The 14,975-nt window shown below is 48.6% G+C and overlaps 1 protein-coding gene across 1 annotated transcript; it reads right to left on the reverse strand.

Annotated features, from left to right (window-relative positions):
• Positions 1-3,125: 3,125 nt before the first annotated feature.
• On the reverse strand, positions 3,126-4,738 carry RPS26 (ribosomal protein S26). Its single transcript, XM_040983917.1, has 4 exons — positions 4,633-4,738; positions 4,271-4,448; positions 3,495-3,625; positions 3,126-3,232 (listed from the first exon to the last, which is right to left on the reverse strand). The coding sequence occupies exons 1-4, from the start codon at positions 4,633-4,635 to the stop codon at positions 3,197-3,199; spliced, it is 348 nt and encodes a 115-aa protein (XP_040839851.1). The 5' UTR covers positions 4,636-4,738; the 3' UTR covers positions 3,126-3,196.
• Between the last annotated feature and the right edge of the window lie 10,237 nt (positions 4,739-14,975).

The raw sequence follows: 14,975 nt of genomic DNA on the forward strand, positions 1-14,975 counted from the left end.
GGCCACTGCGACCATTTGCAGAGAGGATGAAGGATTCATTTCTCCTTCTCAGTATTTCCTTATAAAAAGGAAAAAAAGCAAGCAAGTAGGCAAGTTGTGGTTGTATATGGACAAGATGAATACAGTGGAGCAGAAGGCACCTTTCTGGCGAGTTGGACACCTGTGTTCATTATGTTGAACATAGTGATAGTTTCATGAGTATATTTCTATGTTCAAAATATTCAGATTCTACATTTTAACATTCTCTAATAACATGCTTCCTAAAAAACAAAAAAACTTACTTGAAATGCAGAATTAGAGACAGACATGTTGCATCTGGTTGTTCAACCTTTAGGTGGTCACAACAGCAGGAACCGGGTGAACCTGAAGGGGCCAGGAGCTCATTTCATGCTTCCCCTGTGGAGGCAGGAGCCTAAGGACTCGTTTTCCCAGGCACACCAGTAGAAACTGGAATGGAAGTGGAACAGCTAGGACTTGAACTGGCACCCGCACGGGATGCCATGCACCTGAGGCAGAGGTTTATTCCACTGCATCACAGTACCAGCCCCTGAATTTAACATGCACACACACACATCTTCCATCCCTTGGTTCACTTCCCAAATGGCAGGAACAGCCAGGGCAGGGCCAGGAAATCCATCTGGTTTTCCCACATGGCCAGCAGTGGCCCAATACTCAAGGCATCTTCTGGTTGTTTCCCAGGCCAGATGTATCAATAGGAGTGCAGTTGGTGTGCAGCAGCATCTTATTTATTTAGAGAGCAGACGGGAGAATTTTTTTTTTAGATTTTTTTTTTTTATTGGAAAGCCAGATTTAAAGGAGATACATAAAGATCCCCAAGTAGCCACAATGGCTGGAGCTGACCTGGTCCCAAGTCAGGAACCAGGGAGCTGGACAGCAAGTGGAGAAATCAAAAACCCGGGGTGTGCAAAGGGAGGATTTAGACACTGGGCCACCATGCTGAGCCCACTGGTTCACTTCCCAAATTTTTGCAACAGCAGCCACTTCTGAGTGTTGCACATTGGTACCAGGGCCCAAAGACTTAACCCATCTTCTGTTGCTTTCCAAGGCCATAAGCAGAAAGCTGGATGTAAAGTGGGACAGTTGGTCAGCTGATCCTCAACTCCTCTTTCTAAACCCGACTGCAGGAATACTCAAAATATTAGTTTTCTTCCCAACTCCCTTTTCTTTCTCAATTCCTTGAAGAAGGATCCATCCCTGTCTTTTGTTTACTTAAACCTGTAGGCCACTTTCTCAGGTGGTCTTGTTCAAAGTCATGGATTAACAACCTACTGTGGGACCAGTGGGGTACAGCAAATTAAACTACTAAGTCACATGACCTCTAGCTGTGATACCAGATACCATACCATTATCCAGCTCTTTGTTAATGCTCCTGGCAAAACCATAAATCCAGCACATTGCTGCAACTATTTGGGGGTGGGGGCAGTCAACCAACGGGTGGAAAGTCTCTTCAAATTAAGAGCCCTATACACAACTAGCTTGCCTAGTGGTGAGGACACCATTCAGGAAGACTCCTTATTGGAGTGCTTAGGTTTGCATCCTGGCTCTGCTCCAAACCCCAGCTTCTTGTTAGGGGGCATCCCAACAGGGAGCACACAGATCATGGTTGAGTACTTGAATTCCCACTACTTAGTTTCTGGCTTTGGCGTGGCCCAGCCCCAGCTATTGAAGGTATTTGGGGAAAGAATCTGTAGCTGGAGCTGCTTTGTCTTTTCAAACACAAATGTTTTAAGTTGATCATTTTAATCTCCTGTCAACTGGCTACTTGATATCTTCACTTAAACGTAAAATGTGAAGAGACGCACACATACTACTTCAGTGCAGGAAATGTTTTCAATGACGCATACAATAGCGTAGTGCACGCATCAGGATCCCATATGGGCGCTGGTTCTAATCCTGGCAGCTCCACTTCCCATCCAGCTCCCTGCTTGTGGCCTGGGAAAGCAGTTGAGGACAGCCCAGACCCTGCACCCATGTGGGAAACCCGGGAAGCTCCTGCTGTTACAGTCACTTGGGGAGTCAATCACCGGATGGAAGATTTTCCTCTCCATCTCTCCTCTCTGTATATCTGCCTTTCCAATAAAAATCAATAAATCTTAAAAAAAAGATTTAAGGACTTTGCTTGATTCGTACAAACAGGGAGGCTATCAAACTCACACAGAGGTGTGGCACAGTAGCGTAGTAGCTGAAGTCCTCACCTCGCATCCCTGGGATACTATATGGGCAGAGGTTCCTAACCCAGCTGCTCCACTTCCCTTCCAGCTCCCCACTCGAGGCCTGGGAAAGTAACTGATAGTGGCCCAAAGCTTTGGTCATCATATGCATTAGGGGAGTGAAGGAGCAGATGGAAGACTTTTTCTGTATAAATCTGCATTTTCAATAAGTACATCTTTCTCATAAAAAAAAGTTCAGAGGACTATAAAATTAGCTCTGGCCAGGTAGAATTTCAGCCCTTACGGGAATTAAGCAGAAAAGGAGGCTGATGTTATGGAAATCTTCAGGCCACTTTCATGGATTCACTGGGGGCAAATTTTTCCTCACAGTTTTAAATCCTAATTTTTTTTATAAAACAAATTCAGTTTGGATTATGTGCAGCCCAGCACCGGGTTGGAAGCTGGGCAGAGCCCGAAGCACAACAAAATCCCTCTTACCAATGCAAGCCTCCAGTCTTGCCTAAATTCATTTTAATTAAGCAGTTGGTGATCAGTTCTAGGAACTTCTTAGTAACAGGATCCTCACCAAGCTTTACAATCCCCAACTCCCTTCTTACTGCTCCTGCCTACACACGCGCAGAGATTGCTTTCTACATACGAGGCCACACATTTCCTATTGAAGGCACACATCAGTGCATGTCACTTTCCCTCTACACAACTTCAGGTTGCCAACTTAAAACTGAACTTAAGCTTTCTAGTTAAACATTCTCAGACGCCAAACACTTGTCAGCCCGTCAGCCAAGTTAAGGGGGGGACACCAAGATTCTGCACACAGGAGTTAAGGTTTACCTTATATGGATGTGTTTTCTCTGCCAGGCACCACACACACACAATTCTTGGCATAAAACATACAAACCCCCTGCCCTATCAGGCACAGATAGTCAACATACTGTATAAAGCATAAATTTCCACTTTATTTTTTCTAGAGGACAAGGTTTCTTCAGCCCTTAAAAAGACCACACTTCTTACATGGGCTTTGGTGGAGGTCGTGGAGCAGCACCCTGGAACACAAAGCATTCACAGAATTAATGCCACAGATCCAAGACCACTCTTGCCAGAGCACCTGACTGCTGTTGTCCCACTGCCATGTGCATTCAGGCTGTCAACACCCAGAGAGCTGGGAGCTTCGGGAGGAGAGCGCACCACTCCACCGGAATCCCAATCCCTTCAAAGTACCCCTTAACTGCCTTATCAGATCCAGAGTTCAACTGTAGGCAGCTCCCAAGTTTACAGTCCCTGACACCCCGATTTCACAATACTCACGGCAGGTCTGAATCGGGGTGGTGGGGTCCGGTCCTTGCGGGCTTCACGAGATCGGTTTCTGACCACCTTGCTGTGAATGGCACAGCTCACGCAGTAATGGAGCTTCACATACAGCTTGGGAAGCACATACGCTGCGGAAGACACGGAGCACACAACAGTAACCTCCCATGCCTGCTGGACACCTCTACAAAGCTCCTCATCCCCAAAGCAGCCCCGATCCCGAAACCTAAGCGCTCACACCCAAGCAGTAACCTTATGTCACATCCCTGCCCCAACTCACTCCAGCAACACCCACGGGACCAAATCCTATCAACACTGTTGAAACAAAGCAGCAGCAGGGAACTGCATCCGAATTAAAATTGCTGCGTCTCCACCTGACATCAGATGGCAGCTTTAACTGCTTTGCCACAGCGGCAAACCCAGAAGCTTGATAATTCTACACTGCTTTTGTTCACCACCAACAGGCCTTATTTTGGCTTTCCTCGGGAATGGCTACTGGTCCACCGTCGCAAGCACCTAAACTGCCCCTTAAACAGAGCTCCCCTCTGCACGTCTCCCCCAGACACAGCGCTGGCTCAAGCCACTAGGCAAGCCCTTCACTCTATCCCCAGAAGCCGCATCTGCCCAGGTGCCACCCGACCATCTCGCAGCAGCTTATACAGCACAACCACCAAGACTCGGGCTGAGCAACGGAAACAGCGCAGCACGCTGGCCGAACAGACACCGCGGGAACCCGTCACCAAGGGAGGAGCGCCCCGGCCGCCCGGCGCCCTTACCGTCGAACACGCTCGCTTCCGAGATGTCCCTCACGGCCGCCGCTTCCACGATGTTCCGGATGACGAACTTTTTGATGGCCTTGTCCTTGGGCACGCAGCGCGCGCAGTTGGTGCAGCGAATGGGCTGCACGTGGCCGCGGCCCTTCTTGGCGCGCCCGTTGTTCCTCCTCTTCTTCGTCTGTGACACGGAGGGGACCCTGTCACGAGCCGGCCGCCGCTGCCCCTCCCGGCGCCCCCGGCCCGCGGGTGCCCTCGCCCATCCCCGTCCTGCCGCCAGGCCCACCCTGGGGTCCCCGCGACCCGGCGGGCGGCGCCCCTCAGCCCGCTCTCGGACCCCACACCGACCACGCGTCGCCGCTCACCATCTTGGAACCGAGGACCCGAAAGAGGATCCAGCGCCGGGCCGGGCCCTCTTATATACGACGAGATCCTTCCGCGCACACAGGAAGAAGCATTCAGAAGACAAATCTCAAGAGCGGCCACCCGCTTTACTCACACCCTTCTGTTTCTTCAGAGTGTCTGTCCACGTACTTGGCAGCAGCGCATTCCCAGAGTGTATTTATTCCTGAGGGGGGCGGGAGAAGAGGTTAAAAAATATATCTATCCGGGACTATTTAGCCTGCTGGCGGAAGAAGACAGATGCTCTGTGCTTCCGGAAGGCCTCAGGCAACGCTACCCCGGACCTAATTGTAGGCGGTATACGTTCCGGGTCATACGGCGCCTAAGACGGAAGTGGTTCGAGGCGAAATAAAAAAATCTCTCCCATGAGACAGAGGAATGATGGGAGATGTAGTTCCAGACGCAAAGGCCACTGGCCCGTGGCCTTAGGCCGGAGGCCGCGGCGAACCACCGGGGGACGCCCTCAGCTCAATTTGACTCTCCAGCTACTAGGTGTAGGATTACTAAATGGAAGACTTTGGAAGAAAGGGCTTGCTAGGAAGAAAGCGTTATAGTGTCAGGCCCTAGACAGGTGCATTGGGTTAAGGCTATTGATCCTTAACCTTCTTACGCCTAGCACTGCGCTAGGTGCTTTTATTTTATTTTTAAAACATTTATTTTGGGGACCCAGAGCGGTAGCCTAGCGGCTAAAGTCCTCACCTTGCTTGTGCCAGTTCTAAACTCTGCAGCCCCACTTCCAATCTAGTTCCCTGTTTGTGGCTTGGGAAAGCAGTCGAGGATGGCCCAAAACCCTGGGACCCTGCACCCACGTGGGAGACCCGGAAGAAGCTCCTGGCTCCTGATTCTGGATCAGCGCAGCTCCAGCGTTGCGGCCACTTGGGGAGTGAATCATCGGATGGAAGATCTCCCTCTCTGTATATCTGACTTTGCAATAACAATAAATAAATATTTTAAAAATATTTTATTTTTTATTTTACATTTTTCTCTCACACAGGATAAATATTTATATTATAAAATTTAAAAAAAATTTAGTAAAGCTACATAAAGCTAATACAAGGGGTTCTGACTGTATTGTGCTGTTGTCCAAACAGTAGCAGTGTAGCTTAGACTTGCAAATAAACATTATATTTTAAAACAGAACTCACTAATTATTCAAAATCACATATATTCACAGAACTGAAACATAACCTCCATACAATACTTCATGGGCCTGGCATGATGGCTCAATGGCCAAATCCTTGCCTTATATGCATCAGAATCCCATATGGGCCCCAGTTCTAATTCTGGCTGCTCCACTTCCCATCCAACTCCCTGCTTATGGCCTGGGAGAGTGTTGGAGGATGGCCCAAAACCTTGGGACCCTGCACTTGTGTGAGAGATCAAGAGGAAACTCCTGGCTCCTGGTTTCGGATCAGCTCAACTCCAGCATTTGTGGCCATTTGGGGAGTGAATCAATGGATGGAAGATCTTGCTATCTCTCCTTCTCTGAAAATCTACCTTTCCAATAAATAAATAAATACATCTTTTTTTTTAAAAAAAAAAAGGAAATATTGGATTTGAACGTATTGGTTCATTTGCACACTGAGCAGAGTGGAGTATGTGAAAATACCTCCAAAATACATTGTTGGTGAGCCCTGCCGTGAGAGCAGCAGGCGAGTGTGTGGTCTAAGAGGAGCCCACCGTGCCAGTGAAGACTGCAGCTGCCAGCTCAAGCCTGCTCTTCGGAGACGACCGTGGGACAGTGGGGGTTCAGATGAGAGCTGGTATTGCTGTTCTCTAGAGATCTCAGTAAAAATACATCTCAGTATTTTTAACTTTTAGGTATGAAGACCAAAAACCTGCAAATCACAGAAATATGAAACAAGCATTTTTGTGATTGTGTGCAAAGCTTGTGTTGTGGCATCACACTATCAGTAATGCCAACTGGGCCCGGCATGGTGGTCTACCAGCTGTAGTCCTCGCCTTGAATGTACCAGGATCCCATATGGACGCCGGTTCTAATCCCAGTCACTATCCAGCTCCCTGCTTGTGGCCTGAGAAAGCAGTCAAGCACTGCCAGAAGCCTTGGGACCCTGCACCCGCGTGGGAGACCTGGAGGAGATTTCTGGCTCCTGGTTTCTGGCTCCAGACCAGCACAACACTGGCTGTTGCAGTGACTTGGGAAGTGAATCAATGAAGTGAAGATCTTCCTCTCTGTTTCTCCTCTCTCCTCCTCTCTGTATATCTGCCTTTCCAATAAAAATAAATGTTTAAATTTAAAAAAAATGTATTATCATTACATAGTTGATTAGGGTGCAAAGGGTCAAGCGCTACAGCAAAGTGGGTAAGCCCATTGTTTCCGCATTCCTTTTTTTTTTTTTTTCTGTATCTGGGATGAAGGAGAGAGATAAAGGGAGAAGCCCCACCCAGCCTCCCACCAATCCCAGGTCCCGAACATGTGGGCCATGCTCCAAGGACACTGCTCTAGTGGTTTAGATAGTTCAACAGTTCTGAATCGCTGCTCATCTCGCCACTCCAAGCATGGTGAAATCTCTTCAGAATCCACTGGCTGATTTAGTCCACCTTAGAGTCTTCATGTGCCCAGATTTTCACTGCCAACACATGGCTGGGGTAGTTAATTGATTTGTGCTATCCTCTATCCTCTGTTGTGGTACCAGGTGTCCCCTGCAGGTTCCGATGGACTGCCATATCCTCCACGTGCACCTGGATATGCTATCCACTGCTCTGAGCCTCTGAGGAGGCTCACCTTTGACACATGTTCTGCAGTTTAACTTAACAGAATTAGTCTCCAGTGCCTACATCTGCCAGCTGATGCTACGGCAAAGCCCAACCAACCCTTCACCCACTCTGATTTATACTTGCAGCAGTAGGAACTGTCAGCTCAGCCTGGCTTTTTCCTGAGCTAGCTTATATGAGGTCCACAGGTGTTGTAGCCCTGCCTGGTCTGGTCTACCCCCATCCCAATTCATGCTCTCCAGTGGGGGAGAGCTCCATCAGGGGAGCCCTCCACATTCTCCCTACCAGCTTTGCCCCCACTCCTGTTCTCATGTGTGCTAGTTGGGTACTGTGGCCCAGTCTAGCACGGCCCACCTTGAAATTAAAAATAAATAAATTAATTAAAAATAATATTATAAATTTATAAAATTGTTTATAAATAATATTATAAAATTATTTAAAATAATAAATAAATAAGCAATAATGCCAACGTCCAATACGGGTACTGATTTGTGTCCTGGCTGCTCCGCTTCTGATTGAGGTTTCTGAGAAATGACTTGGAAGATGACTCAGAGTTTGAGCCCCTGCCTCTCATAGGGAAGACCCAGACCAAGTTCCTAGTTCCTGGCTTTGACGACACCCACAAAGTGAACCAGTGGCTGGAAGATTATTTTCTGTCTCTCCCTCCTTCTTTTTCTTCTTCTTTTTTTTTAAGATTTATTTTTTATTTATTGGAAGGTCAGATATACAGAGAGGAGGAGAGACAGATAGGAAGATCTTCCATCTGATGATTCACTCCCCAAGTGAGCCACAACGGCCAGTGCTGCACCAATCTGAAGCCGGGAATCAGGAACTTCTTCGGGTCCCAAAGCTTTGGGCCGTCCTCAACTGCTTTCCTAGGCCACAGTCAGGGAGCTGGATGGGAAGTGGGGCTGCCGGGATTAGAACTGGCACCCATATGGGATCCCGGGCGTTCAAGGCAAGAACTTTTAGTCCACGCCGCCGGGCCCTGTCTCTCCCTCTTTCTTGGCAATTGTAAAAAGATTGTGTGCTTCAGAATTAGATCTGTTCAAAGGTAGTTGCCATTTGAAAACTTATTTGTCCCTTTGAACCCTATTTCCTTATCCGTGGAACAAGGAAACAGTAGCAATCCTCAGATTGTGGCAGATTAAATGGTTTATGCAAAACATGCATATCAGTGTTGTTGCAGAATAGGTATGTATGTTTCAGTGAGTTTGGAATTTAATAAAGTGTTAAAAGGAAGAAGTTAATGTTATATATGCACATATTTATTTTAAAAGTACTATGGTGCAGTTCCCTTAAGCCAACTCACATGCAGACCAGGGAATTGTAGCCCTGCCTAACCTGGTCTGTCCCTGGTCTCAGTTCTCATGCTCAACAGTGGAAACGCAGCCCAGCAGGGGAGTCCTCACTACCCCTCTTCCAGGGTCACCAGCCCCCAACCCCATGTCACATGTGCTGGGGCAAACTGCGGCCCAGACTGGCATGACTTGCTTCACCACGGCATTTACCAGTGGGTGCTGCAGCCTGGCTTGGCCTGGCCTGTTCCCAGGTCCAGTTCATGCCAGTGCTTCATCCTAGCCCAGCCAACCCCCAGTCCCAGCCCTAATGTGAGCTGGCTGATGATGTGGCCTACCCCAGCCTGTCCTATACCCTGTCTTGGTTTTCAGATCTGCCAATGGATGTTATGAACTGGCCCAGCCTGGCCCACCCCCAGACCTGACCCACATGTATGCTGGTGGATACGTAACCTGGCCAGTCTGGGGTGCTCCCAGACTTAATTCTTGTGCTCACCTGCAGGGACTGTGTCCTGACAGAGGAGTTCTCCAAGTTCCTCTGTCAGGTCTCCTTCCAGCGGTAGATCTTGTGCACACTGGTGGATACTTGGCCCAGCCTGATTTGGCCCACCTCCTATCCTGGCAGGTACAGCGGCTTTGCCTGACCAGCTCACCCCTATTCCAGTTCTTACTGTTGGGTGCTACAGTCCATCCCTGCCTGGCTCACGCCCAGACCTAGCTCTCCTGTGAGTCAGTGGGTGCAGAGACTTTGCCCGGCCTGTTCTATATTCACTCTGGCTCCTGTGAGCACCAGCAGGTACTGGAGCCTAGCCCATTCTGGCAAACCCCAAACCTAGTCCACAACCACACTGAGAGATGTGGAAATCATGTCCAGCCCAGTTTGCTGCCCCCATTCCTGCTGTTATGCTCACCAGTGGGAACCACAACCCAGTTAGGGTGTCCCCTTAGCTCTCCAACCAAGCCTGCTCCCTGCATGCTCAAGCCACAAGTCTTTTTTTTTTTTTTTTCAAGCCACAAATCTTGAGTGTGCCAGTGGTTGCTCCGACTCAGCTTGGCATAACCCATCCCCCGTCTTGGCCTTTGCCATCAGATGTTGCAGCCTGGTCTGGCCCTGCTATCCTCAATATCAAGTCTCACTAGTGGGAGCTGCAGCCCAGTCTTGTCCAGTCTGTCTCCATCCCTGGCTTTCAAGCAAACCAAAAGGTGTGATAACCTAGCCCAGTATGGCCAACAGTCTATTCTGGATCCTGCACTTGCCAGTGTGGTAAGATTTGGCCTAGCCCTTCCTGGTTCACCCCTCCCAAAACCACACCCAGCCTGACAAATAGAGCTGCCTTGCCCAACCTGACCAAACACCCAGCCTGACTCATGTGCTCACAGCAGGAGCTATGGATCACCAGGAGCATTCCTCCAATTTCCCCACCAGGCCCAGTCCCAGGCCCAGATCTCACATGTACCAATGGGTGCTAGGTCCTTATCTGACATAGTCTGCCTCCTCTGTCTCAGCCCCTGTGTGTATTGGTGGATGTTGTAGCCCGGCCCACCCTACATCCTATTCCTGGGTACAACTTTGGGTGCTGCAGTCTGGACCAGTCTGGCCTGTTCCCAACCCTAGTACCCATGAATGTCAGGGGGTTCCATGGTCATGCCTACTTCTGCTTGTCACCCACCCCAGTGCTTAAGCTTCTCTCCTCCAAACCACTTGGCATCAGCCCCCTCGTTTATCTGCAAGTACAGTGGTCTTGGCAGAAGTTCCCCAAAAGTCATTCCTTACCTGCAATGTATTCCCTCGTGGTTCCCCTTCCCCTGACAACACACATCCCATACTCCCTTTCCTGATCAAGTCACAGCCTCCATGCAGGCGAGTGCATGGGTTCCCCAGCTCAGTCTTCTAGGGGGGCAGCATGCTGGCCTGGAGCCCCCTGCCCACCCAGGACCCCAGAGCCAATCCTCTAGCACATGTTCCAGTCTGGGATGCTATCCCTCCACATAGCTAGGACTGAAGCATGTCCATAAACCCAGTTTGCCAGCATACCATGTCAGCATGCCAGCTGGGGCTCTAGTAAACCTCCACCTCCCCCCCCCGCCACCCACCGCCACTAGCCTTGTCTGCCTGAGACCAAACACAATTGAGAGTTTCTGGACCCACTCAGCTCCCCCAGCCCAGTTCCCAGCCTGAGTCCCCAGCCCTGCTCCCCAACTCTGAGGCCACATGGGGTCTAGCCCTCATTTTGTATTATTTTATAGCTATGCTTTCAAGGTCACTCATCTTATCTTTGATATTTACTTATTGTGTGGGCTTGGTGCAATGGCTCAGTGGCTAAATCCTCACCTTGCACAGGCCAGGATTCCATATGGGCATCGGTGGTGTCCTAACTGCTCTACTTCCCATCCAGCTCGCTGTTTGTGGCCTGAGAAAGCAGTAGAGGATGATCCAAAGCCTTGAGACCCTGAACTTATATGGGAGACCAGAAGAAGCTTCTGGATCGGCTCAGCTCCAGCTGTTGTGGCCACCTGGAGAGTGAACCATCAGATAGAAGATCTTTGTCTTTCCTCTCTATAAATCTGCCTTTCCAATAAAAATAAATAAACCTTTAAAAAAAGAGAGAAAGAGAGAGGACCCAGTGTGCTAGCCTAGTAGCTAAAGTCCTTGCCTTGCATGTGCTCGGGTCCCATATAGGTGCTGGTAATAATCCTGGCTGCTCCATTTCCCATTCAGCTCCCTGCTTGTGACCTGGGAAAGCAGTCAAGGATGGCCCAAAGCCTTGGAACCCTGCACCCATGTGGAAAACCTAGAAGAAGCAAGGGGAAGATTAGGCAACTGAGCCATTATGCAAGGCCCCAAGTAAATAAATCTTTAAAAAAAAAAGTGGTTGCAATTTGTTACGTCTTTTTTTTTCCTGTATTGCATCATGCTCAGAAAACATGCTTTATCTAATGTTGACTTTATAGAATATATTGATGCTTTTGTCATGGCCTTGTACATGGTCAGCTTTGTCACTATTTTTATTCATGCTTGAATGTATTATTTTTTTAGTACTGAGGGCAAACTTCTCCATAAATTAACATGCTTTTCTATTTAATAAATATACAAATCTAAATATCCAAAAATAAAGGAAGGAAGGAAGAAAGAAAGGAAGGAAAGAAGGAAGGAAGGAAGGAAGAAAGAGCAGATGCAGGCTCACTCCATGTTCCTGTAGATGTGGGATACAGTTGTCCCACGCTGAACCAAAGCACGACAATGCTCACCTGCTTATCAACTTTTTTTCCCACACTTAGTTGGGTAAATAAGCTTATCTGTAAATGTAATCAACATACATAAATGACATAAAAACTTCAAAAGGATAAACTAAAAAAAAAAATCGGAAGGTCCATTTCCCAGGATAGACCAGTAACTAGATTTAACTTAGCCAAACACCACCATCTTTTTTTTTTTTTTAAGATTTATTTATATATTAGAAAGTCAGATATACAGAGAGGAGGAGAGACAGAGTGGAAGATCTTCCGTTCGATGGTTCACTCCCCAAGTGGCCACAATGGCCGATGCTATGCTGATCTGAAGCTAGGAGCCAGAAACCTCTTCTGGGTATCCCACATGGGTGCAGGGTCCCAAAGCTTTGGGCCATCCTTGACTGCTTTCCCAAGCCACAGGCAGGGAGCTGGATGGGAAGCGGGGCTGCCGGGATTAGGACCAGCGCCCATATGGGATCCCGGGCGTTCAAGGAGAGGACCTTAACCACTGCGCCACCGCGCCAGGCCCATGCATTGCTTTTAAAAAGGATTATCTACAATGGTTGGTGACTGAGCCAATTCAAAGCCAGGAGTTTCTTCTGAGTCTCCCACTTTGGGCTAGGGGAGGGCAGGATCCCAAGGACTTGGGCCATCCTCTACTGCTTTCCCAGGCCACTAACAGGGAGTTGGATGAAGTGGAGCAGCTGGGATAGGAACCTGTGCCCATCTGGGATGCTGGCTGGCAGGCAGTGGCTGAAATTTCTTTGCCATGAGGCCTGTTCATGACTTTCAGCTTCTCTCTTGAAGAAGCCCATATCCTATCACAGGTATGTGCTGTCAGACTTCGCCCTCATTGCTCAACACCAGGATCAATTCATAAGCAGTTTTATGGCAAAAGGACCCTGCACCTTAATTAATTCTTAATTAATTCTTGCACCTTAGTAACCACCCAACAAGTCGTTAACACACAGAAACATACAACAGCAGCGGCAAGAAGTACCTCCCATCCCTTCTGCTATGGGCGACTTGTCCCTCCAAGGAGTTCACATCCCTGAGGCCTGAAAGTTTTCACATTCACTGAATGCCGTGAAAACTGCCCCCACTTATACCACCCTGTCCTCACATCCGGAGAGCCAACTGGATGTCTTTGGACACGACTTGGGAGTCTTTCAGCGCACAGACTGGTACACAGACTGGGATGTTGGGCAAACCCGTAGCACATCTTGGCTGCCTTCGCGAAGCACGCTCCCTGTGGCACTGGAAACCCCACGTCGGCTCTGAAGTCTCACTTGATCACCCATGGTAGACACTGGAAAGGGCCTGTAGCCATGAGGCTTCTCTACCCCGCCAGTAGAGAGAGCGCGTGGTCCTGGCGCTGAGGTTGGCAGGGTGTTGCTGGCCAGTGGACCTAATGGGCATTTTACTCAGCCTACCCATTTTCCTTACCTCAACATGGAAGCCTCAGAAATTCAGCAGTGGCCCAGCTGGGAAAGGATGCTCTCCCCAGATGTGAGAAGCCAGCCTGTGCTCCTCTTGTGAGCAATGGAGCCCAGGCAGATGTGGATTGGGAGGTGGGTGTGTTAATGGCTAAGCTAATCACCTATTCCACCTTCCAGAAGCCTGTCTTTATTTACCCAAAACTATATGTGTATTTTTTTATTGGAGAGAGAGAGTCTAAGCTCTAGTTAGTGGTTCACCAACGTGGGATACAGGCTGCCCCAGCTGAACACTTGCCCCGCCAGGAAATTTATATATATAAGATTTGTGGGTTTTTTTTTTTTTTTTGGTCTTTTTTTTTTTTTTAATTGGAAAGTCAGATATACAGAGAGAAGAGACAGAAAGATCTATTTGCTGATTCACTCCTCCCCAAGTGGCTGCAATGACAAGAGCTGAGCCAATCCGAAGCCAGCAGCTAGGAGCCTCTTTCGGGTCTCCCACACAGGTGCAGGGTCACAAGTTTCTGGGCCATCCTTGACTGTTTCCCCAGGCCACAAGCAGGGAACTGGATGGGAAGAGAAGCTGCCAGGATTGGAACTGGTGCCCATATGGGATCCCAGCATATGCAAGGCAAAGACTTTAGCCACTAGGCTGTCCTGCAGGACCTTTTTTTTTTTTTTCCCGAAGAGTTATTTGATTGAGTTACAGAGAGAGAAAGAGAGGGAGAGATAGCACTCTTCTATCTGCTGGTTCACTCCTCAGATGGCTACAGTGGTCAGCACTGGACCCAGCAGGAGCCTGGAGCCCAGGAGCTTTCCCCAGAGCTCCTACATTAGCTGCAGGGGCCCAGCCACTTGGGCCATCTTCTCCTACTTTTCCAGGCCATGAGCAGGGAGCTAGATCAGAAATAGAGCAGTCTGGAGTTGAACTTGCGTCTATATGGAATTCCAGCATTGCAGGTGGGAGGCTTTACCTACTATGTCATGATGCTGGCCCCTCCAGGAACTCATTGAAGTCCCTTTATATTAGCTCCATTTGCTACTCTGAAGAGCCATCAGGAGTGTTGAGCACAAGGAGCTGTGTGTGGGCTGCAGCCACCCTGTTGTCTCCTCTGTGATGGTGAAGGGACCTCCAAGCTTTCAGATCCAAAAAGACACAGATGGGAGACCAACTGTTACGTGCCCATCACTCCAGCGCCTGAACACACAGACTCACCTTCCCTCCACAACCCAGCACATTTCCCTTAATCTTTAACTCATTTTATAGGCCTGAAATCTATTTAAAATCTTTGTTTAGAAGCCAAAGCAATTATATTCCTTGGCCTTTTTTTGACTTTGAATTTGTTAGTTTCCAATGGAGCAAGGAAAATAATTAACTCTAGATGGGAGTGTCTTCAATGTTCTCTTCATTGTGTTCTCATGGAAAACACAAAGCAGACCTTACTGTACAGGATGGCAATGAGGAAGACAGACAAGAACAAAACCAGTTCAAAGTGGAGGTGGGTGGTGTAGCATAACCAATTAGGCTGTTACTTGGGATACTTGATTTCTTAGTGCATGCTGGTTTTGAGTTCCAGCTACTCCATACTTTTTCCCTTCTTCAAC

This window comes from Ochotona curzoniae, unplaced genomic scaffold (genome assembly GCF_017591425.1).
Source record: "Ochotona curzoniae isolate NIBS_2020 unplaced genomic scaffold, NIBS_Ocur_1.0 contig_1014, whole genome shotgun sequence".
NCBI lineage: Eukaryota > Metazoa > Chordata > Mammalia > Lagomorpha > Ochotonidae > Ochotona > Ochotona curzoniae.

Coding starts and splice junctions, on each gene's coding strand:
- RPS26 (XM_040983917.1), bottom strand. Junction 3,626..4,270: donor GGAAGCGAGCGTGTTCGACG/GTAAGGGCGCCG, acceptor TGTCTTCCGCAG/CGTATGTGCTTCCCAAGCTG. Junction 3,233..3,494: donor CACCCCGATTCAGACCTGCC/GTGAGTATTGTG, acceptor TTTGTGTTCCAG/GGTGCTGCTCCACGACCTCC.